The sequence below is a fragment of the Triticum aestivum genome, chromosome 4D (genome assembly GCF_018294505.1).
Source record: "Triticum aestivum cultivar Chinese Spring chromosome 4D, IWGSC CS RefSeq v2.1, whole genome shotgun sequence".
Classification (NCBI taxonomy): Eukaryota; Viridiplantae; Streptophyta; class Magnoliopsida; order Poales; family Poaceae; genus Triticum; species Triticum aestivum.
In genome coordinates, this window is record NC_057805.1 from 44,993,646 (window position 1) to 45,018,292 (window position 24,647).

At 44.0% G+C, this 24,647-nt stretch overlaps 1 protein-coding gene across 1 annotated transcript; it reads right to left on the minus strand.

Annotated features, from left to right (window-relative positions):
- Positions 1-1,432: 1,432 nt before the first annotated feature.
- On the minus strand, positions 1,433-8,367 carry LOC123096071 (protein DA1-related 1). Its single transcript, XM_044517667.1, has 12 exons — positions 8,064-8,367; positions 7,199-7,476; positions 6,629-6,716; positions 6,277-6,439; positions 3,491-3,611; positions 3,329-3,412; positions 3,106-3,225; positions 2,755-2,967; positions 2,631-2,690; positions 2,434-2,552; positions 2,222-2,280; positions 1,433-2,111 (listed from the first exon to the last, which is right to left on the minus strand). Exons 2-12 carry the CDS (start codon positions 7,451-7,453, stop codon positions 1,741-1,743), a joined length of 1,653 nt encoding a protein of 550 aa, XP_044373602.1. The 5' UTR covers positions 7,454-7,476; positions 8,064-8,367; the 3' UTR covers positions 1,433-1,740.
- Between the last annotated feature and the right edge of the window lie 16,280 nt (positions 8,368-24,647).

A 24,647-nucleotide genomic window follows, 5' to 3' on the forward strand; every position in this document is an offset into this window, starting at 1 on the left:
AATCCGTCCTGTGGCGCCGCAGCTCGGACCTCCGCCGTACGCCGTGTGTCCGCCTCCTCTTCCACTCCGCTACTCGTCGCCTGCGCTCGTGGCCGCCGCCCCTCGCCGCGAAACCCTCGAGCACAGAACTGTTCTTTGCAGGCTTCCCCAACACTGCAGGCGTGCATATGGGCCGCGCGAGAATACATCGAGTGCCCATACCAGGATGAACATGTGGCTAAATGTTTATTCAACGCACATGGCGAATAGTAATGGGCTTGGCCAATTATCTCCGTTTTTTTTCGTACCGTTTTCTCTGCCGGTTTTCCGCCTCGTTTTTTTTTCCAGTTTTCAGCAGCTTATTTTTTTATTATCTTCTATTTTGTCTTTACATTACGTTTGTTATTATAGCTTTATAAAGTGGTTTTTATTTTATTTTTTTCCATTTTGGAAATTTGTGTCCTTTAAAAAAAATAGTGAACGTTTTCTAAATCATGATCATTGTTTAAAAATTGTAAGCATTTTTTAATTCATTGATATTATTGAGAATATACATTATTTCAACAATATAAATTTAGTAAAAAAATATTTGAAAAAATCACAAAGAAAATTTCTAAATGCTTAAACACTTCTTTAACTCGTGAACAATTTTATAAATTCGTAAGCATGTTTCATAATTTGTGAACTTTTACTATTTTAAATGGATGAAAAAGTACGAGATAAATGAACCAAATTGGATTAAAAAACATGCCTAAATATAAAAAGTTGTCTGAAATAGGTGCTACTCCCTTTGTAAAGAAATATAAGAGCGTTTAGATTACTAAAGTAGTGATCTAAACGCTCTTATATTTATTTATGGAGGAAGTAACAACTAAAACTAATGAAAAAGCCAATGTAAAGAGTGTTCTTCATTTTGAAAATAATAAAACAAAAAAATGCAAAATTGGAATGACAAACCGCAAACACAGTACAAAGCATGCACCTGCTCGATAGGACAACAAATTTGAATCCTGTCTCCGACTGGTTCACATTCTAGAAGAGCAAAATCACTTATCTCGTGACACGCAAAGGCCTTTGTCTGATATAACTAACCTGTCGTATGCAAACATACTGAGCCATTCATATGGTGTTTTTTTCTTCTCTCGAACATGAAGGCCAATTCAACAGAAAGTTTGTTCAGACCCAGACCTCCGTCCTAGTCCTCCCCAGACCAGTTTCCAGGTTCTTAGTTCCGAACATCCTCTTACTTGTTTGATTTCAGTTATATCAGATGGACATGGGAACAGAAATTCAGAGTTAACTATGTGAACCCTATAATCCAGAACTGTGCCATGACAACGGAAGTATTCAGATTCCCCAGGCTCTAGATTGCTATGCACAAGAGTAGCAAAAGCAAATATATAAAACCTCCATGACATGTATTTTCACCAATGTCGAAAATATAGGCAAGACGTAAAAATGGAGCCCCATACGCACATACAGAAAGGCATTGCTTTCAGACATCGAAATACATTCCACTTTCTTTCTGTATATCAAATATCAATACTCTACAATGTTTGCTATCACCTTGACAAATTCATATCTAAAGCACAACAGAAAAGATCCCTGCAATTTATGGTATATGATGACTAAATCCTCTTCTTTTTTACTGTGTTCTATTTGTCATCTTATGCGTATAGCATTTGGTATGCCTAACTTTGAACCAAAAAGCCCTCATAGGATATGCCCCATGCTCACAAAATGAAGATGCAAAACCCTACCTCAACTTGGAAAAGAACCTGAACGCTTGATATGATCAAGAGTACCTCTCAAGCCATAGCGTTCAACTGCTCGAATGCCAGCTCGAAACCCATCTCCATATATTGCAGAGGGATCTGTTTCGATCTGGTGCTTGAAGAATTCTCCAAGTTTTTTCTCAAAGTCAGTCTTTTCACCCTTTTTCGCAGAGGAAGATGTTGAAGAAGGTGTCACTGTTGCTTCTGCTGCTACTGCTACTTCTGCTGCTACAGCTGCTGCTTCAGATGTGGTTGCAATGCTACTACTTGAACCTGATACGATTTCAGACTCAAGCCAGAGATGAGCTAGGACCTGACAGATGCCTTCTTCAACCTCTGGACTAAGGATCCGGTATCCTATAAATAAAGAGAAGATATCAATACGTAGATGCAGCAGTGTTTGATGGCACAAAAATAGAAGTATGCATAAGATTCTGCAAAACGAAAATAGACACATACAATAGTACCTTTAAGTCGAAGGTATGCATGCATCATCTCATGAGCTAGAATATAGCCTGTGAGCAGTCTGCAAGCAATTAATCAGTGGAAATCAAACATACGCACATTCGCAAGAAAGGACTTCTTAACAGGTTCGTAAACTGGTTGCAGATCAACATCAATCAAACATTAGCATCAACTGTGCTCAGTTCGGAAAACGTATGAAAATAACTAAATTTACCTTGGCAAAGCATATAGTACAAGAATTGCAGTCACTTCACACCGCCGAACTAGTTTGTGTGGTGCTGTAGAAATGTCTATCATTTTGTTTCCTGGTCCAAGTATTGGTCGTCTCGATATCTGTGTAGTGTATGTTAATTTACCATGAATTCTCATACGTATGAAGGTGACATACAAGAAAATGTTGTAAGAACCTACCATTCTGACAATTTGCTCTTCCGATAGGCAGAGACCCCTAGTTTCAGGAAGGTGATGCCCCTAATCAAGCAGGTTAATAGTTAATCAACATACATTACAAAATGGTGAATATCATATCACTTACCATTTTCTCTACTTCCCTGGCTTCATTTAAACCTTGACGTTCAACCAAAAGCAAGGGGATCTGTTGCTCTACTTTCATGTTCAAACCCTCATAGAATTCCTGGATATCAATGTATACTGGTTGGCACTCGTCTGTGTCCATTATTGAAGTATATAGACACTCCAAGCAGAGCTTCCGGCCATCATCTAATGTTATGTACTTGATATCCTTTGGCTGGGGTTGATGATAAAAAATGGAAGATGCAAAATTCATTAAACCAATCAAATGTGAATATTTGCACTATGAATTGAAGCAGCTGTAACTGAACTAAACTGCCAGTTAATTTCTGATTGGTATAGTGATAACCCTAACCTCCATTCGTTCGCAACTGCAACACCTAGGAGTACCGTCATTGTCATGCGAAGGACAATACTTCTGCATCCAGAAAGGATGGGCCCGGTATTCAATTAAACCATTTTTATTTGTTCGAATCTGGTCACAAAAATACAATCAGCACATTTCAACAGATAAATTAAAAATTAGGCACCACCAAATACTCAAGCTCACTCATAAACTTGAAACACCGGTTGCTTACAAAGTTCTTGCAAACATCACATTTTGGATGAAAGTTCTCCTTGTAGCAGGAACTGTGGTATGGATGATCTTCATGTACTGCAAACTTGTCAACAGAAAGGTTGACATTTATAATTTTATCACAAGTTGAAGTATGTTAAATCAAATGTGTTAGTTTTTGTACCTCAGAGTCTGATATTGGCTCACTGCAAGCTGAACACCTGAAGCACTGAGGGTGCCAAACAGAATCCATACAACTGAGAAACTGTCCATGTCCAAGTGGAGTTTTACATCCAGCACAAACCCTACATGAGTCAATATGGTGCACCATATCTATTAAAAATGCAAAACAAAGAAGCTCCTGGCGAAAACAAATGGAGACAGAACCCAATGATTCTACCATCTTATAATAGAGTTGAGTTCTGAGAGCCCAAGGTTTCCACTATTTTACTCTACAGTAAGGGTATTAGAACTCGAGGAGACAATTGATTTCATATGGCAGGTATAAGAGTGTGACTTAACAATGGCAGCATGCAAAGAGAGAATTGTTTCATAACTTAAAGGTAAGCGGAAGATATATGTCACTATGCAGTTAAATTTCGAAAAGACTGTCTGACTACCAAAAGTATTCAAATTTGTCACCTGTAACAATATTGCTACCTTTTTGCAAAAAATATTTCATTCACTATAAATTTTTATATTTTTACGAACATACTTGGATATGGATGGTCAAAGGTCTATATCGAGACCACATTTATGCCGGAAACAAGTAAAATGGAATGAAGGTAACTAATACATAATATTGCCGGGACAACGCATATGTTTACATTGTTTACCCATAATCAACCCAACCAACAAGTCAGTGCATACGCTCCCAACACTAATCAAACGTTCCTAATCGGGGAAAGTTCCGCCGTATAGCAGTCAACTGGATTACCTGCATCCACCGGTAAGCCTCAACGCTACCCAAGTCTTTCCGAGCTTACACTTTTACAACCCATACGCTTGGAATAAAATGTAAAACTATACTAGTGGTCATTGTTACATGAACGATTTTTCAGTGGAGTACAAACTCAATTTGAAAATATTGATCCCCGGTCCCAATCACATCCTGATCTTGGACTGAGCAGTATGATTTAGATCAGCAGTTTAGATACGGTTTCTGCTGTTTCTATATTGTATAAAGTAGGTTGCAGAGTATGAACCACACTTTTTTTTTTCGAGAAAACGCATGAGAGCGTGCGTTTCATTGCATTGTAAAGAGGGAGAGTTTGGTTACATTCCTCCTAGGAGGCTGATTACAGAGACCGGACTAGTGGACATCCCAAGTCTGGGGGGTAATGGCTTTGAGCCCTAGCGCGTCCGCATTTGCCCAAAGGGCAGCTTCTTCCTTGATCTTCGCTACGATGGTGTTCACAGATGGGCGCGCTCCGTTGAAGATGCAGTCATTGCGGTGTTTCCATATCATCCATGGGACGAGGAGGGTCACGATACCGAGGCCTTTGCGCATGGGCGCAGGGGTGGAGTGTCGCGCCGATTGCCACCAGTCTAGAAGCGAAGGCTCGTCGTCAGGTGGGGTGCACGGGATCCGCAGCCAGCTTAGCGTCTCGTGCCAGGTTTGCCAGGCCAAGGGGCATGCGAGGATGAGATGGTGCATGGTTTCAGGCGCCTGGTCGCATAGGGGGCACCGTGCGGGGTGTTGCAGCCCACGGCGAGCAAGCCTGTCGGCGGTCCAACATCTGTCGAGGTGGGCGAGCCAGTGGAAGAAGCGGATGCGCGGCGGTGCCCAGTGTTTCCAGGTGAGCTTCCAGGCGGCGCAGGTCGTGGAGCCGGCGAAAGTGGCCGTGTAGGCCGACTTGGCCGAGTAGACGCCGTTCGCGCTCCATCTCCAGATGAGGCAATCGGGCTCGGCAGAGAGGGTCGTGCCCGCGATCCTGTGCCAAAGCTGGAGGCATTGCCCGATCTCGTGGATGCCAACCGTGCCCTGGATATCTCGCGCCCAACGATTGTCCGCCAACCCATCCGCAACAGTCCGGAGTTTGCGACGGCGTTTGGGGATGCACGCGTATAGGAGCGGGGCGATCTCGCGGACGGACCGCCCGCCGATCCATCGGTCCTCCCAGAAGAGGGCGTCTGTGCCGCTTCCGAGCTGCATGGTAGTGGAGGCGAAGAAGAACGCGCGCTCCTCAGCATCGAATTTGGAGGTCGAGGCCTGCCCATGCCTTGGTAGTGTCCGTGCGGCTGAACCATAGCCACCGCGTGCGCAGCGCGAGGCTGGTGCGCGCGAGGTCGCGGACGCCAAGGCCACCAAGAGGGATCGGGCGGGCAACTCGCTGCCAGTTGACGTGGCAGTGTCCGCCGTTTGCCTCCGTGCGCCCGGCCCAGAGGAAGCCACGTTGGATCTTCTCGAGCGCCTTGATGGTCTTCTTGGGGGGGCAGAGCCAGCAGCTGGTGGATGGGGATCGCGCTGAGGATGGCTTTCACAAACGCGAGGCGCCCAGCCTTGTTCACAAGCCTGATGAACAGAATGCCCTAGTATTCGTTGTCATCCCACAGGCATGTACCTTCTCATATCATGCTATGAAGCTGGTCATGAATCAATGGCCTAATGCTATTTTATTACATGTCCTGAATTTTGCTTCATCCCCCAAGCTGATGATACATGAAGTTAAACATCCAGAATCGTATACGTTCTCACCTTTTGTGAGATCAACAAGTTACAGCAATGGATGTAAGTGAAGCACATCTCAACCAAATATATCTGCATGTGTTTTTTTGCTATAAAATCAATTAGTTAGAAAAACCAACACAGTAGATTGTTATTCACTGTTTCACACTAATGCAACATGCAATGCAAGCGCCACTCAGTGGTGTCAAGTGTCAACGAAAGAAAAACAAACTTTTCCAAGTCCACAAGCTAAATTATCGTGAAACTAGAGATGAATCATAATGTAACATTATAACAAATACCTCGATCTACTTGATGGCAAGATATCTGGCAGTAGGCTAGTTGCTGGAGTACTATCTGAGTGAACTCCCCCCGCCGGAATCTTCTGACGAAGAGGATGTTTATCTTTCAGACTTTCTTGCAGAGCCCGTGCAAGCTCTTCATCTTCTAAATGATCATCAGTATCTGGTTCATAAGTAAAAGCAAATGACAAAACATTAAAAATATTCTTTCTATCAACTTTACATATTTGGACATGCTCATTAACCTAGAACTGCTATTCCAAACTAAGAAACTTTAATGACACATGCAACTAGGTAAAAGAATCTCTAAACTAGAGATTATCAAAACTGGTTTAGTTGGGATAATACAAACCAATGGCCTTTCCCTTCCTTTGACCTTCCTCTGATAAGGATAATGCAATAGCACGATCAATGTCTTCATTGTCACTGGTATGTGTACCCTACAGTATAATTGGAACCAAATTAGCAACAGTGAAGTAAATAAAGCTGTTCATTTTATCTTGGAATCATGTACCACGTTGTGCGCCCTGATTTATATAAAAATGCAGTGGCTCCTGAAAAATAAAGCTGTTCATTTTATCTTGGAATCATGTACCACGTTGTGCGCCCTGATTTATATAAAAATGCAGTGGCTCCTGAAAAATAAAGCACAAATTGTTCGATCCCTTGCTATCTATGCTTCTGTAGCATTCAAATTTAAACTTCCCACAACTGATTTATCCCATGTGATTTGTCACAGAGAAGAGCAATTTCAAATTGAGAGAGTAATAAACAGACAAGGAAGCGCATGATAAAACGATAATATATGATAGTCAGAATTAAGATTTGGAGAATCATGATTCGCTTCTATGCATTTTTAGGAATGAACATTTTACAGCTAGTTATTTCCAGCAAAGAAGAAAAAGGCAAAATTGGGCAGTACATGTGACGTAGCGTGCTGGGTTGAATAGCCTTCACTAAAGTTCCCGTCGTACTGTCCTCTTATAACTTTATTTACCGAACTTTTAACAACTTTGCTCAGCCAACCCATGTATTTCTTTATTGGAGGATGAAGATCCATTTTGTCCACCCGATGATGAAAATCTATTTTGTTCAGCCGATGATGACGATCCCTTGGAGGGTGACGATCCTTTGGAGGATGACGATCCCTTGGAGGATGACGACTCATTTTGTGCATCCGAAGGTGGACGACCCTTGTGCCTGCAGCAAAAAGTGAATTCATGCAGAAATAAGCTAAGAGAGACCTGCAGCTGAGTTTCTTATTTGCATTAAAAGCCAACATTGGGAGGAAGTTGAATTTAAGGCTTTAGGCCTGCATCTCCATTAGTATCTCATTTAGTTCATTTTCCGCATAGATTTCAATAATGGGCACTGATGCTCTAGGATACAAACAGTGCATATGTTACTGAATATCTGTGACTATTGCTCGGAATCTTGTTTCATACTTCCAGTGCCTAGAGCAATCAGTCTCCCTCTGAAAAATGTGATTTTCAATTTATCAAATTCGGAGAACACATAAGCAAAAGGCTGTGCCATGTTCCTAGACAATCGCCACTCACAAATTTTATCTAGAACTTGGAGCAAGCAATTAGGTGAGATCTGCTTTGAAATGGAACATCTCAGGTACACAAAAAAAGGGGATAATGGTTCATTATCCATCTGAGGGTGGACTCGACAAGATATTTTGGTGGAAATGTCAACGGTAGGCTCCCAGAGGGATCAGATCATGAAAAAGAAGCCCCAGAACAGCATTGGAACTTGAGAAAGGGAAAGCCATGGCTTCTTACCTCAGGGAAGGAGAGGTACGCGCCAGCGACCTTGGATTCAGCAGAGCACGGACGGGGCTGGAACTGCGCGTGTGTGGGATGCTATATGAACCGCAATAACTTCCAGCCACACCGCGTGCCCGGTCTTCCGCGGCTATTCGTACTGCCTGTCGGCCGGAGACGGCCGGAGAGGCGCGGCGGAGTGCTCCGGCGGGGAAGAGAAGGGGGGCGAAACGGGTGGGAGGAAGAGGCGAGGAGAGCGTGACATGGACGGGCGAGTCAAGAAAATAAAATGCGAATCTGGTGTGGAGGCGAGCGACGCCTCTCCCCCCTAAGCCCTAACTAACTCCCATCCGCCCACCGCTCCGCGTCGCGGTCGCAGCGACGTCAACCCCCCGACGGTACCGGGAGGGGGAGGGAGGCGGCCCACATGCGGGGCCGTGGCGCAGTGGCGTCCCTCTCGGGCATTACGTCGAACGTGTTGGGGGCGTGCTAGTGGAGGGAAATCGCGTGGAAACGACGGTCCGGTCAATTTTGGTTGGATTTGGATGAACTCTAGATGAAAGAGTGTGACATATGTCTTTGGTGTCTATAAACTCTAGATGATCTCAAGGCTAAAAGAGTATACTGCGTCTAGAGTCACTGAACTTTGTCATGCATTTGCAATTTAGTCACAAGCTTTAAAATTGCGATGCACCGGTCACAAACTAAAAATTGGGGTGCGCCAATCAAGGAAGGTTCTTTGCAGAAGGAAGCAATTATAGAAACATAAAAGTTGGAGTATCGGCACTCGCCACTAAGGCCCTGTTTGTTTCAGCTTTGATTGGATTGATATCACCTGTGGATTCTCTTCGGTGGCAAAGTTGTTTTCTTTGTTTCAGTTTTGATTGGATTCAAATCACCTGTGGATTTGGCAAAGCTGAATCAACTTCACCACGAAGTACACTATGAGGTTCTTCAACAAATTGCACTGAAAATGAATCGAATCCGGATTCAACTTCACTGGCAAAAGTTGATTCAGAATAGTTGTTTGTCTCAAGTTCTAGACTAAGTTTCACGGGCAACTTTGGCTTCACTAACAAAGTTGTTTTCAAATAGTCTGTTTATTCCTAAATGTAAGGCTTTTTAGATATTTCAATGCGGACTACATACGGATGTATATAGACGTATTTTAGTGTGTAGATTCACTCGTTTTGCATGCTCCGTATGTAGTCAGTCCGCATTGGAATCTTTAAAAAGGCATATATTTACAAACGGAGGGGATTTGTTTTAGATTCTAGATTTAGCTTCACTGGCAAAAATGAATTTGGTGCCTGAAGCTCAACCAAATAGGGCCATGGAGCTTTGGAGACTAGCAGGTGCACGATGCCTAGAGACCCCTCTCGGGGATCCAGATGAGAGATTGGCATGTTGCCAACCCTTTTTAATCTTTTCTCTGATTTTTCCCTGTGATCGCTTTGATCATGCCACCGTTTTGTCACCCTGCTCTTTGCCGAATATATATGAAAGCCAACAAGTTGCTAGATCTCTCAAAATAAAAACCCTTCCACATCCATTCTAGCAAAGGTGTAGGGCACATGAAATCTGTAATGTTCCTTCAGATTCTTGATGTTATACTCATGAAACTAGAAGTGCAGCTTTAAAGTCAATAAGACAAAGTATATCATATCTAGGAAAGACTACGAAGACCTACGAGACTAGGTGCATGAACCCATGAAGAAAATGTAGAACAAATAATGGACACCTCCATTCCATTATTCATTACACATTTCTAAGCCAGAGAAATACATCCCTTGAGTGTTTTCACCACGATAGACTAAATCGACTTGGCCCTAGCGTCGGTCCTCGTGGGCGACCAAACCCTAGCCCTCTGATCCGCCTCCCCTCCCCTTTATCCCTCCTTGCCGCCACCCGAGGAACTTGACGGGACTATGCTCCGGGGGTGGCTCACCGAGACGGACCAGGCAAGAGGCCAAGATGGGGCCCATAAGGCCCATCAAAGGGATGAACTGACTTACGAGCATATTGCCCCCCAAGTTGTGAAAGGCGGTGACCTAGATCGCATCTCCTCCTTGTAAACCCTAACCTTCGCCGCCTATATAAAGGGAGGTTGGGGAGCTCCCATGACATCTAATCTTAGAGAATGTAGTAGTCTAGCCCATACCATTGTACTCCCTCGCACGAGGTATCTCACCATTATGAATAACAAGAAGCAGGATGTAGGGGATTACTCTTCAGAGGCTTGAACCTGGGTAACTGTTGGGTAATGTAGCAATAATTCAAAATTTTCCTACGTGTCACCAAGATCAATCTAGGAGATGCTAGCAACGAGAGAGAGGGAGTGCATCTTCATACCCTTGAAGATCGCTAAGCGGAAGCGTTACAAGAACGCGGTTGATGGAGTCGTACTCGCGGCGATTCAAATCGCAGAAGATCCGATCTAGCGCCGAACGGATGGCGCCTCTGCGTTCAACACACGTACAGCCCGGGGACGTCTCCTCCTTCTTGATCCAGCAAGGGGAGAGGAGAAGTTGAGGGAGAACTCCAGCAGCATGACGGCGTGGTGGCAATGGAGCTCGTGGTTCTCCGGCAGAGCTTCGCTAAGCACTACGGAGGAGGAGGAGGAGTTGGAGGAGGAGAGGGCTGCGCCAGGCCAGGGGTGCGGCTGCCCTCTCTCTCGTAGGGGGAAGGGGGTGGAGGAGGCGCCCTAGGGTTCCCTAGGGGAGGGGCGGCGGCCACAGGGGAAACCCTAGATGGGTTTGGGCGCCCCACCCCTGGGAAACTTGCCCCCCAAGCCGGGAGGGGTGGCTGCCCTAGGGGAGGCGCCCCCACCTCTCCACGTTACGTCAGAGGGGTTGGGAGGGGCGCACAGCCCCTTAGTGGGCTGGTGTGCCCCCTCCCCTTGGCCCATAAGGCCCCCCAACGCTTGCCGGGGCCTCCGAAACACCTTTCGGTCACGCTGGTCGTCACCCGGTACTCCCAGAACAATTCCGGACTCCAATACCCTTCGTCCAATATATCGATCTTCACCTCCGGACCACTCCGGAGTTCCTCGTCACGTCCGGGATCTCATCCGGGACTCCGAACAACCTTCGGTAACCACATACTATTTCCCATAACAACTCTAGCGTCACCGAACCTTAAGTGTGTAGACCCTACGGGTTCGGGAACCATGCAGACATGACCGAGACACCTCTCCGGCCAATAACCAATAGCGGGATCTGGATACCCATATTGGCTCCCACATGTTCCACGATGATCTCATCGGATGAACCACGATGTCGGGGATTCAATCAATCCCGTATACAATTCCCTTTGTCTATCGGTATGTTACTTGCCCGAGATTCGATCGTCGGTATCCCAATACCTCGTTCAATCTCGTTACCGGCAAGTCTCTTTACTCGTTCCGTAACGCATGATCCCGTGGCTAACTCATTAGTCACATTGAGCTCATTATGATGATGCATTACCGAGTGGGCCCAGAGATACCTCTCCGTCATACGGAGTGACAAATCCCAGTCTCGATTCGTGCCAACCCAACAGACACTTTCGGAGATACCTGTAGTGCACCTTTATAGCCACCCAGTTACGTTGTGACGTTTGGTACACCCAAAGCATTCCTACGGTATCCGGGAGTTGCACAATCTCATGGTCTAAGGAAACGATACTTGACATTAGAAAAGCTCTTAGCAAACGAACTACACGATCTTGTGCTATGCTTAGGATTGGGTCTTGTCCATCACATCATTCTCCTAATGATGTGATCCCGTTATCAATGACATCCAATGTCCATGGTCAGGAAACCATAACCATCTATTGATCAACGAGCTAGTCAACTAGAGGCTTACTAGGGACATGTTGTGGTCTATGTATTCACACATGTATTACGGTTTCCAGTTAATACAATTATAGCATGAACAATAGACAATTATCATGAACAAGGAAATACAATAATAACCATTTTATTATTGCCTCTAGGGCATATTTCCAACAGTCTCCCACTTGCACTAGAGTCAATAATCTAGTTCACATCACCATGTGATTAACACTCAAAGTTCACATCGCCATGTGACTAATACCCAAGAGTTTACTAGAGTCAATAATCTAGTTCACATCACCATGTGATTAACACTCAATGAGTTCTAGGGTTTGATCATGTTATGCTTACGAGAGAGGTTTTAGTCAACGGGTCTGCAACATTCAGATCCGTGTGTGCTTTACAAATCTCTATGTCATCTTGTAGATGCAGCTACCACGCGCTACTTGGAGCTATTCCAAATAACTGCTCTACTATACGAATCCGGTTTACTACTCAGAGTCATCCGGATTAGTGTCAAAGTTTGCATCGACGTAACCCTTTACGACGAACTCCTTTTCCACCTCCATAATCGAGAAAATTCCTTAGTCCACTAGATACTAAGGATAAGTTCGACCGCTGTCATGTGATCCATTCCTGGATCACTATTGTACCCCTTGACTAACTCATGGCAAGGCACACTTCAGGTGCGGTACACAGCATAGCATACTGTAGAGCCTACGTCTAAAGCATAGGGGACGACCTTCGTCCTTTCTCTCTCTTCTGCCGTGGTCAGGTCTTGAGTCTTACTCAATACTCACACCTTGTAACACAGCCAAGAACTCCTTCTTTGCTGATCTATTTTGAACTCCTTCAAAATCTTGTCACGGTATGTATTCATTTGAAAGTACTATTAAGCGTTTTTGATCTATCCTTATAGATCTTGATGCTCAATGTTCAAGTAGCTTAATCCAGGTTTTCCATTGAAAAACACTTTTCAAATAACCCTGTATGCTTTCCAGAAATTCTACATCATTTCTGATCAACAATATGTTAACAACATATACTCATCAAAAATTCTATAGTGCTCCCACTCACTTCTTTGGAAATACAAGTTTCTCATAAACTTTGTAAAAACCCAAAATCTTTGATCATCTCATCAAAGCGTACATTCCAACTCCGAGATGCTTACTCCAGTCCTTAGAAGGATTGCTGGAGCTTTGCATACTTGTTAGCATCTTTCAGGATTGACAAAACCTTCTGGTTGTATCACATACAACCTTTCCTCAAGAAAATCGTCGAGGAAACAATGTTTTGACATCCTATCTGCAAGATTTCATAAATAATGCAGTAACTGCTAATATAATTCCAACAGACTCTTAGCATCGCTACGAGTGAGAAAGTCTCATCGCAGTCAACTCCTTGAACTTGTCGGAAAACATCTTAACGACAAGTCGAGCTTTCTTAATGGTGACACTTACCATCATTGTCCGTCTTCCTTTTAAAATCCATCTGCACCCAACAGCCTTACGACCATCAAGTAGTTCTTCCAAAGTCTATACTTTGTTTTTATACATGGATCCTCTCTCGGATTTTATGGCCTCGAGCCATTCGTCGGAATCCGGGCCCACCATCGCTTCTCCATAGCTCGTAGGTTCATTGTTGTCTAGCAACATGACTTCCAAGACAGGATTACGTACCACTCTGAAGTAGTACGCATCCTTGTCGACCTACGAGGTTTGGTAGTGACTTGATCCGAAGTTTCATGATCACTATCATAAGCTTCCACTTCAATTGGTGTAGGTGCCACAGGAACAACTTCTTGTGCCCTGCTACACACTAGTTGAAGTGACGGTTCAATAACCTCATCAAGTCTCCACCATCCTCCCACTCAATTCTTTCGAGAGAAACTTTTCCTCGAGAAAGGACCCGTTTCTAGAAACAATCACTTTTGCTTCCAGATCTGAAATAGGAGGTATACCCAACTGTTTTGGGTATTCTATGAAGATGCATTTATCCGCTTTGGGTTCGAGCTTATCAGCCTGAAACTTTTTCACATAAGCGTCGCAGCCCCAAACTTTTAAGAAACGACAGCTTAGGTTTCTCTAAACCATAGTTCATACGGTGTCGTCTCAACGGAATTGCGTGGTGCCCTATTTAAAGTGAATGCGGTTGTCTCTAATGCCTAACCCATAAACGATAGTGGTAATTCGATAAGAGACATCATGGTATGCACCATATCCAATAGGGTGCAGTTATGATGTTCGGACACACCATCACACTATGGTGTTCCAGGCGGTATTAGTTGTGAAACAATTTCCACAATGTCTTAATTGTGTGCCAAACTCGTAACTCAGATATTCATCTCTATGATCATATCACAGACATTTTATCCTCTTGTCACGACGATCTTCAACTTCACTCTGAAATTACTTGAACCTTTCAATAATTCAGACTTGTGTTTCATCAAGTAAATATACTCAGCATCTACTCAAATCATCTGTGAAGTAAGAACATAACGATATCCACTGCATGCCTCAGCACTCATTGGACTGCACACATCAAAATGTATTACTTCCAACAAGTTGCTTTCTTGTTCCATCTTACTGAAAACGAGGCCTTTCAGTCATCTTGCCCATGTGTTATGATTTGCATGTCTCAAGTGATTCAAAATCAAGTGAGTCCAAACGATCCATCTGTATGGAGTTTCTTCATGCATATCTACCAATAGACATGGTTCGCATGTCTCAATCTTTTCAAAAACGAGTGAGTCCAAAGATCCATCAACATGGAGCTTCTTCATGCGTTTTATACCAATATGACTCAAATGGCAGTGCCACAAGTATGTGGTACTATCATTACTATTTTATATCTTTTGGCATGAACATGTGTATCACTACGATCGAGATTCAATAAACCATTCATTTTAGGTGCAAGACCATTGAAGGTATTATTCAAATAAACAGAGTAACCATTATTCTCCTTAAATGAATAACCGTATTGCGATAAACATAATCCAATCATGTCTATGCTCAACGCAAACACCAAATAACAATTATTTAGGTTTAACACCAATCCCGATGGTAGAGGGAGCGTACGATGTTTGATTACATCAACCTTGGAAACACTTCCAACACATATCGTCATCTCACCTTTAGCTAGTCTCCGTTTATTCCGTAGCCTTTTATTTCGAGTTACCAACACTTAGCAACCGAACCGGTATCTAATACCCTGGTGCTACTAGGAGTACTAGTAAAGTACACATTAATATAATGTATATCCAATATACTTCTGTCGACCTTGCCTGCCTTCTCATCTACCAAGTATCTAGGGTAGTTCTGCTTCAGTGACCGTTCCCCTCATTACAGAAGCACTTAGTCTCGGGTTTGGGTTCAACCTTGGGTTTCTTCACTAGAGCAGCAACTGATTTGCCGTTTCATGAAGTATCCCTTCTTTCCCTTGCCCTTCTTGAAACTAGTGGTTTTACTAACCATCAACAATTGATGCTCCTACTTGATTTCTACTTTCGCGGTGTCAAACATCGCGAGTTGCTCAAGGATCATCATGTCTATCCCTGATATGTTATAGTTCATCACGAAGCTCTAATAGCTTGGTGGCAGTGACTATGGAGAACCATCACTATCTCATCTGGAAGATTAACTCCCACTCGATTCAAGCGATTGTAGTACTCAGACAATCTGAGCACATGCTCAACGATTGAGCTTTTCTCCCTTAGTTTGCAGGCTTAAGAAACTTGTCAGAGGTCTCATACCTCTTGACGTGGGCACTAGTCTGAAATCCCAATTTCAGTCTTTGGAACATCTCATATGTTCTGCGACGTTTCAAAAACGTCTTTGGCGCCTCAATTCTAAACCGTTAGCATTACGCACTGAACTATCACGTAGTCATCAAAACGTGTATGTCAGATGTTCGCAACATCCACAGACGACGCTCGAGGTTCAGCACACCGAGCGGTGCATTAAGGACATAAGCCTTCTGCGCAGCAATGAGGATAATCCTCAGTTTACGGACCCAGTCCGCATAATTTCTACTATCAACTTTCAACTAAATTTTCTCTAGGAACATATCTTAAACAGTAGAACCAAAGCGTAAGCTATGACATAATTTGCAAAGACCTTTTGACTATGTTCATGATAATTAAGTTCATCTGATTATTTAATGAACTCCCACTTAGATAGACATCCCTCTAGTCATCTAAGTGATACATGATCCGAATCGACTAGACCGTGTCCGATCATCACGTGAGACGGACTAGTCATCAACGGTGAACATCTCCATGTTGATCGTATCTACTATACGACTCATGTTCGACCTTTCGGTCTCTTGTGTTCCGAGGCCATGTCTGTACATGCTAGGCTCGTCAAGTCAACCTAAGTGTTTCGCATGTGTAAATCTGGCTTACACCCGTTGTATGCGAACGTTAGAATCTATCACACCCGATCATCACGTGGTGCTTCGAAACAACGAACCTTCGCAACGGTGCACAGTTAGGGGGAACACATCTCTTGAAATTTTAGTGAGGGATCATCTTATTTATGCTACCGTCGTTCTAAGCAAATAAGATGTAAACATGACAAACATCACATGCAAATCATAAAGTGACATGATATGGCCAATATCATCTTGCGCCTTTGATCTCCATCTTCGAGGCGCGGCATGATCACCTTCGTCACCGGCATGACACCATGATCTCCATCATCATGATCTCCATCATCGTGTCTTCATGAAGTTGTCTCGCCAACTATTACTTCTACTACTATGGCTAACGGTTAGCAATAAAGTAAAGTAATTACATGGCGTTTTTCATTGACACGCAGGTCATACAATAAATTAAGACAACTCCTATGGCTCCTGCCGGTTGTCATACTCATCGACATGCAAGTCGTGATTCCTATTACAAGAACATGATCAATCTCATACATCACATATATATAATTCATCACATCCTTTTGGCCATATCACATCACATAGCATACCCTGCAAAAACAAGTTAGACGTCCTCTAATTGTTGTTGCATGTTTTACGTGGCTGCTATGGGTTTCTAGCAAGAACGTTTCTTACCTACGCAAAAGCCACAACGGTGATATGCCAATTGCTATTTACCCTTCATAAGGACCCTCTTCATCGAATCCGATCCGACTAAAGTGGGAGAGACAGACACCCGCTAGCCACCTTATGCATCAAGTGCATGTCAGTCGGTGGAACCTGTCTCACGTAAGAGTACGTGTAAGGTCGGTCCGGGCCGCTTCATCCCACAATGCCGCCGAATCAAGATAAGACTAGTAACGGTAAGCAAATTGAACAAATCATCGCCCACAACTACTTTGTGTTCTACTCGTGCATAGAATCTACGCATAGACCTAGCTCATGATGCCACTGTTGGGGAACGTAGCAATAATTCAAAATTTTCCTACGTGTCACCAAGATCAATCTAGGAGATGCTAGCAACGAGAGAGAGGGAGTGCATCTTCATACCCTTGAAGATCGCTAAGCGGAAGCGTTACAAGAACGCGGTTGATGGAGTCGTACTCGCGGCGATTCAAATCGCGGAAGATCCGATCTAGCGCCGAACGGACGGCGCCTCCGCGTTCAACACACGTACAGCCCGGGGACGTCTCCTCCTTCTTGATCCAGCAAGGGGAGAGGAGAAGTTGAGGGAGAACTCCAGCAGCACGACGGCGTGGTGGCAATGGAGCTCGTGGTTCTCCGGCAGAGCTTCGCTAAGCACTACGGAGGAGGAGGAGTTGGAGGAGGAGAGGGCTGCGCCAGGACAGGGGTGCGGCTGCCCTCTCTCTCCCTCACTATATATAGGGGGAAGGGGGTGGAGGAGGCGCCCTAGGGTTCCCTAGGGGAGGGGCGGCGGCCACAGGGGAAACCCTAGATGGGTTTGGGCGCCCCCACCCCTGGGAAACTTGCCCCCCAAGCCGGGAGGGGTGGCTGCCCTAGGGGAGGCGCCCCCACCTCTCCACGTTACGTCAGAGGGGTTGGGAGGGGCGCACAAGCCCCTTAGTGGGCTGGTGTGCCCCCTCCCCTTGGCCCATAAGGCCCCCCAACGCTTGCCGGGGCCTCCGAAACACCTTTCGGTCACGCTGGTCGTCACCCGGTACTCCCAGAACAATTCCGGACTCCAATACCCTTCGTCCAATATATCGATCTTCACCTCCGCACCACTCCGGAGTTCCTCGTCACGTCCGGGATCTCATCCGGGACTCCGAACAACCTTCGGTAACCACATACTATTCCCCATAACAACTCTAGCGTCACCGAACCTTAAGTGTGTAGATCCTACGGGTTCGGGAACCATGCAGACATGACCGAGACACCTCTCCGGCCAATAACCAATAGCGGGATCTGGATACCCATATTGGCTCCCACATGTTCCACGATGATCTCATCGGATGAACCACGATGTCGGGGATTCAATCAATCCCGTATACAATTCCCTTTGTCTATCGGTATGTTACTTGCCCGAGATTCGATCGTCGGTATCCCAATACCTCGTTCAATCTCGTTACCGGCAAGTCTCTTTACTCGTTCCGTAACGCATGATCCCGTGGCTAACTCATTAGTCACATTGAGCTCATTATGATGATGCATTACCGAGTGGGCCCAGAGATACCTCTCCGTCATACAGAGTGACAAATCCCAGTCTCGATTCGTGCCAACCCAATAGACACTTTCGGAGATACCTGTAGTGCACCTTTATAGCCACCCAGTTACGTTGTGACGTTTGGTACACCCAAAGCATTCCTACGGTATCCAGGAGTTGCACAATCTCATGGTCTAAGCTTAGCAAACGAACTACACGATCTTGTGCTATGCTTAGGATTGGGTCTTGTCCATCACATCATTCTCCCAATGATGTGATCCCGTTATCAATGACATCCAATGTCCATGGTCCGGAAACCATAACCATCTATTGATCAACGAGCTAGTCAACTAGAGGCTTACTAGGGACATGTTGTGGTCTATGTATTCACACATGTATTACGGTTTCCGGTTAATATAATTATATCATGAACAATAGACAATTATCACGAACAAGGAAATACAATAATAACCATTTTATTATTGCCTCTAGGGCATATTTCCAATAGTAACTTGTGTGTGCGGGGTCTATCCCGGTACTTCTGATCTTGTTAGGAACCCTACCGAGAGATCTTACTGTATTTTGCATTGTCAGAACTCGCTCGCGCATCGCGCGGCCTTTGGTGAAGGTGGCGGCAAGGTATTGTGTAATAGACCAAGATTATCCCTATTATTTATGAATTGGTTGTGCATCATGAGCATCTCATAAGCATCATTTTAAATTAATTTAATTTGAAAATTATAATAATTTCAACCCCTAACTTCATTAAAGGGCTAAAACCCTAACACATCTTTAGTGAGCCCAAAATGTTCTTCCAAACCCTAAAATTTTGGCATGGAGTTCACTAATATGTACATGGACTCATCCCAAAGTTTTACATTGATTGAAATGGTTTAAGTAATCAAACCCTAATTAAAAAGCAATTTAAATAAAATGCATAGATATTTGATCTATTTAAAATGAGGGACATTCACTTGATGAAATCTCTTGAAACCCTATCACATACTAGACATCACTTGGTGAAATTTGGCATCTGAATCTGCCTCCCAGCTTTTCCTTTTTAAGAGCCTTGACTCTCTTGGATTTCATTTGGATCTTTGGTGAATGACCTTGGTAATTCAAAAAGCTCTCTCCCATGGAACCATGAACCTTCTCAAAGACACTTTTAACACCAATATGATTTCTTGGGTTTATCTCTAAAACCCTAATGACACTTTATATAAAGCCAGGATTGTTGGCTCTAGCCATTTCAAAGGAAACATTTTTTCCTTTGCTCATTTGGATATCCAATTCTTATCAGGGCCTCTATGATATATATGAATCCCTCTTCAGCAAAATTATTGCTATGTCTTTTAGCAATATTTCTTTGTTTTGAATATTCCCTTTATGACCATCATTGGCTCATAAAATTCAAAGTGTATTTCCCTGCATGCAAAATTTATGAAACTTCTCAGATAGGATTTCGGTGACCAAATTGTCATGCAGTAAAACTATTAACTCCATTTGAGTTAAGAATTTTTTCCCTATTTTAGGAAATGTCCTCTTGACAACTTCTCCAAAGCACCTAGCTTTTATATTTCTTGGAAAATTCTGAATTTATTCATGGACCCCCTCCTAGTCATATGATGTAAGACCCACCAAGAAACGACCAAATACCATTTCCATTTGGGACTAGGAACAGAAACTCCTACTTGACCCATTTGGCACTTTCTGAATGAAGTGCAATTTTCCAAAGATCCCTTGTATCTAAGTTTTGGACACATCAATCATCATCCCAAATGATGCATCTAGGAAGAGACTTGGCCCAAAGGGAGAAGTCTGGAAAAATGGCCATGTATCAAACACCTTGTTGGGAATCGTTGCATGGAAAACAAAAAATATTCTATGTACACGCAATGATCTATCCATGGAGATGCATAGCAACGAGGGGGAGAGTGTGTCTACGTACCCTTATAGACCGTAAGCGGAAGCATTTCACAATGCAGTTGATGTAGTCGAACTTCCTTGTGCTTAAACCGATCAAGTACCGAACGCACGGCACCTCCGCGTTCTGCACACGTTCAACTCGGTGACGTCCCTCGCCTTCTTGATCCAGCAAGACGCCGAGGTAGTAGATGAGTTCCGTCAGCACGACGGCATGGTGACGGTGATGGTGAAGTGATATCCACAGGGCTTCGCCTAAGCACTCCGAAAATATGGCCGGGGGTCTAAACGGTGGAGGGGGCGCCACACATGGCTAGGCAATTGTCTGGTTGTGCTAGGGGCGCCCCCTCCCCACATATATATAAGTGGGAGGGAGAGGCGAGGCGAGGCGCCCCAAGTAGGCAGAATCCTACTTGGGCTCCTCCCAAGCCGCGCCCCCTGCCATATTAGTTGGAGGGGGAAGGAAAGAGGGGGAAGGGGGAATCCTATTCCCTTTCTTTCCTTTCCTCCTTCCCCTTTCCTTCTCCACCTTGGCCAGCCCATATGGGGGCACACCAGCCCCTTGTGGCTGGTGTGTTTCCCCTCTTGGCCCATAAGGCCCATATCTTTTGTCGTGGGTGCCCGGAACCCCTTCCGGTGATCCGATATATACCAGGTACCCTTCGGAACACTTCCGGTGTCCGAATACTATCGTCCTATATATCAATCTTTACCTCTAGACCATTTCAAGACTCCTCGTCATGTCCGTGATATCATCCGGGACTCCAAAGAACATTCGGTCACCAAATCACATAACTCATATAATACTATATCGTCAATGAACGTTAAGCGTGCGGACCCTACGGGTTCGAGAACTATGTAGACATGATCGAGACACCTCTACGGTCAATAACCAATAGCGGAACTTGGATGCCCACATTGGCTCCTACATATCCTACGAAGATCTTTATTGGTCGAGCCGTTATGACAACATACGTAATTCCCTTTGTCCATCGGTATGTTACTTGCCCGAGATTCAATCGTCGGTATCTTCATACCTAGTTCAATCTCGTTACCGGCAAGTTTCTTTACTCATTTCATAATACATCACCTCATGACTAACTCCTTAGTCGTTTGCTTGCAAGCTTATGATGTGTATTACCGAGAGGGCCCAGAGATACCTCTCCGATATTCGGAGTGACAAATCCTAATCTCGATATATGCCAACTCAACAAACACCTTCGAAGATACCTGTAGAGCATCTTTATGATCACCTAGTTATGTTGTGACGTTTGATAGCACACAAGGTATTCCTCCGGTATCCGGGAGTTGCATAATCTCATAGTCGAAGGAATATGTATTTGACATGAAGAAAGCAATAGCAATAAACTGAACAATTATTATACAACCAGTCCATAAATGGATCGCTGGAGCTTGCACACTTTGTTAGAACCTTTAGGATCGACAAAACCTTCTGGTTGCATCATATACAACTCTTCCTTAAGAAATCCATTAAGGAATGCAGTTTTGACATCCATTTGCCAAATTTCATAATCATAAAATGCGGCAATTGCTAACATGATTTGGACATACTTAAGCATCGCTACGGGTGAGAAGGTCTCATCGTAGTCAACTCCTTGAACTTGTCAAAAAACCTTTCGCAACAAGTCGAGCTTTGTAGATAGTAACATTACCGTCAGCGTCAGTCTTCTTCTTGAAGATCCATTTATTTTCTATGGCTTGCCGATCATCGGGCAAGTCAAACAAAGTCCATACTTTGTTCTCATACATGGATCCCATCTCAGATTTCATGGCTTCAAGCCATTTCATGGGATCTGGGCTCACGATCGCTTCCTCATAGTTCGCAGGTTCGTCATGGTCTAGTAACATGACTTCCAAAACAGGATTACCATACCACTCTGGTGCTGAACGTACTCTGGTTGACCTACGAGGTTCGGTAGTAACTTGATCTGAAGTTTCATGATCGTCATCATTAACTTCCTCACTAATTGGTGTAGGCATCACTAGAACTGATTTCTGTGATGAAATACTTTCCAATTCGAGAGAAGGTACAACTACCTCATCAAGTTCAACTTTCCTCCCACTCACTTCTTTCGCGAGAAACTCCTTCTCTAGAAAGGATCCATTCTTAGCAACAAATATCTTGCCTTCAGATCAGTGATAGAAGGTGTACCCAACCGTTTCTTTTTGGGTATCTTATGAAGACGCACTTTTCTGATTTGGGTTCGAGCTTATCAGGCTGAAGCTTTTTCACATAAGCATCGCAACCCCAAACTTTAAGAAACGAGAACTTAGGTTTCTTGCCAAACCACAGTTCATATGGTGTCGTCTCAACGGATTTAGATGGTGCCCTATTTAACGTGAATGCAGGTGTCTCTAATGCATAACCCCAAAACGATAGTGGTAAATCGGTAAGAGACATCATAGATCGCACCATATCTAATAAAGTACGGTTACGACGTTCGGACACACCATTACGCTGTGGTGTTCCAGGAGGCGTGAGTTGCTAAACTATTCCACATTGTTTCTAATGAAGACCAAACTCGTAACTCAAATATTCGCCTCCGCGATCAGATCGTAGAAACTTTATTTTGTTATTACGATGATTTTTTCCACTTCACTCTGAAATTCTTTGAACTTTTCAAATGTTTCAGACTTATGTTTCATTAAGTAGATATACCCATATCTGCTTAAATCATCTGTGAAGGTCAGAAAATAACGATACCCGCCGCGAGCCTCAACACTCATCGGACCGCATACATCAGTATGTATTATTTCCAATAAGTCAGTGGCTCTCTCCATTGTTCCGGAGAACGGAGTCTTAGTCATCTTGCCCATGAGGCATGGTTCGCAAGCATCAAGTGATTCATAATCAAGTGATTCCAAAAGCCCATCTGCATGGAGTTTCTTCATCCGCTTTACACCAATATGATCTAAACGGCAGTGCCACAAATATGTTGCACTATCATTATTAACTTTGCATCTTTTGGCATCAATATTATGAATATGTGTATCACCACGATCGAGATTCAACAAAAATAGACCACTGATCAAGGGTGCATGACCATAAAAGATATTACTCATATAAATAGAACATCCATTATTCTCTGATTTACATGAATAACCGTCTCGCATCAAACAAGATCCAGATATAATGTTCATGCTCAACGCTGGCACCAAATAACAATTATTCAGATCTAAAACTAATCCCGAAGGTAGATGTAGAGGTAGCGTGCCGACGGTGATCACATCGACCTTGGAACCACTTCCGACGCGCATCGTCACCTCGTCCTTAGCCAATATTTGTTTAATCCGTAGCCCCTATTTCGAGTTGCAAATATGAGCAACAGAACCAGTATCAAATACCCAGGCGCTACTACGAACATTAGTAAGGTACACATCAATAACATGTATATCAAATATACCTTTCACTTCGCCATCCTTCTTATCCGCCAAATACTTGGGGCAGTTCTGCTTCCAGTGACCGGTCCCTTTGAAGTTGAAGCACTCAGTTTCAGGCTTAGGTCCAGACTTGGGCTTCTTCCTGGGAGTAGCAACTTGCTTGCTATTCTTCTTGAAGTTCCCCTTCTTACCTTTGCCCTTTTTCTTGAAACTAGTGGTCTTGTTAACCATCAACACTTGATGCTCCTTCTTGATTTCTACCTCCGCAGCCTTAAGCATTGCGAAGAGCTCAGGAATTGTCTTTTCCATCCCTTGCATATTATAGTTCATCACGAAGCCTTTATAGCTTGGTGGCAGTGATTGAAGAACTCTGTCAATGACACTATCATCCGGAAGATTAACTCCCAGCTGAGTCAAGTGGTTATGGTACACAGACATTCTGAGTATGTGTTCACTGACAGAACTGTTCTCCTCCATCTTGCAGCTATAGAACTTGTTGGAGACTTCATATCTCTCAACTCAGGCATTTGCTTGAAATATTAACTTCAACTCCTGGAACATCTCATATGCTCCATGACGTTCAAACGTCTTTGAAGTCCCGATTCTAAGCCGTAAAGCATGGCACACTGAACTATCGAGTAGTCATCAGATTTAGCTTGCCAGACGTTCATAACATCCGGAGTTGCTCTTCCAGCAGGCCTCACACCCAGCGGTGCATCAAGGATGTAATTCTTCTGTGCAGCAATGAGGATAGTCCTCAAGTTACGGACCCAGTCCGAGTAGTTTCTACCATCATGTTTCAACTTAGTTTTTTCTAGGAACGCATTAAAATTCAAGGGAACGACAACACGGGCCGTAGATCTACAACATAGAT

What these genes read in the sequence shown, in the direction of transcription:
- LOC123096071 (XM_044517667.1), bottom strand. Translation starts at nt 7,453, where the DNA reads ATGCACAAAATGAGTCGTCATCCTCCAAGGGATCGTCATCCTCCAAAG. An exon ending in AAGGAAGGGAAAGGCCATTG is followed by an intron (nt 6,440 to 6,628) that starts GTTTGTATTATC and finishes CTTATGAACCAG; the next exon opens with ATACTGATGATCATTTAGAA. An exon ending in GTGATGTTTGCAAGAACTTT is followed by an intron (nt 3,226 to 3,328) that starts GTAAGCAACCGG and finishes TTTTGTGACCAG; the next exon opens with ATTCGAACAAATAAAAATGG.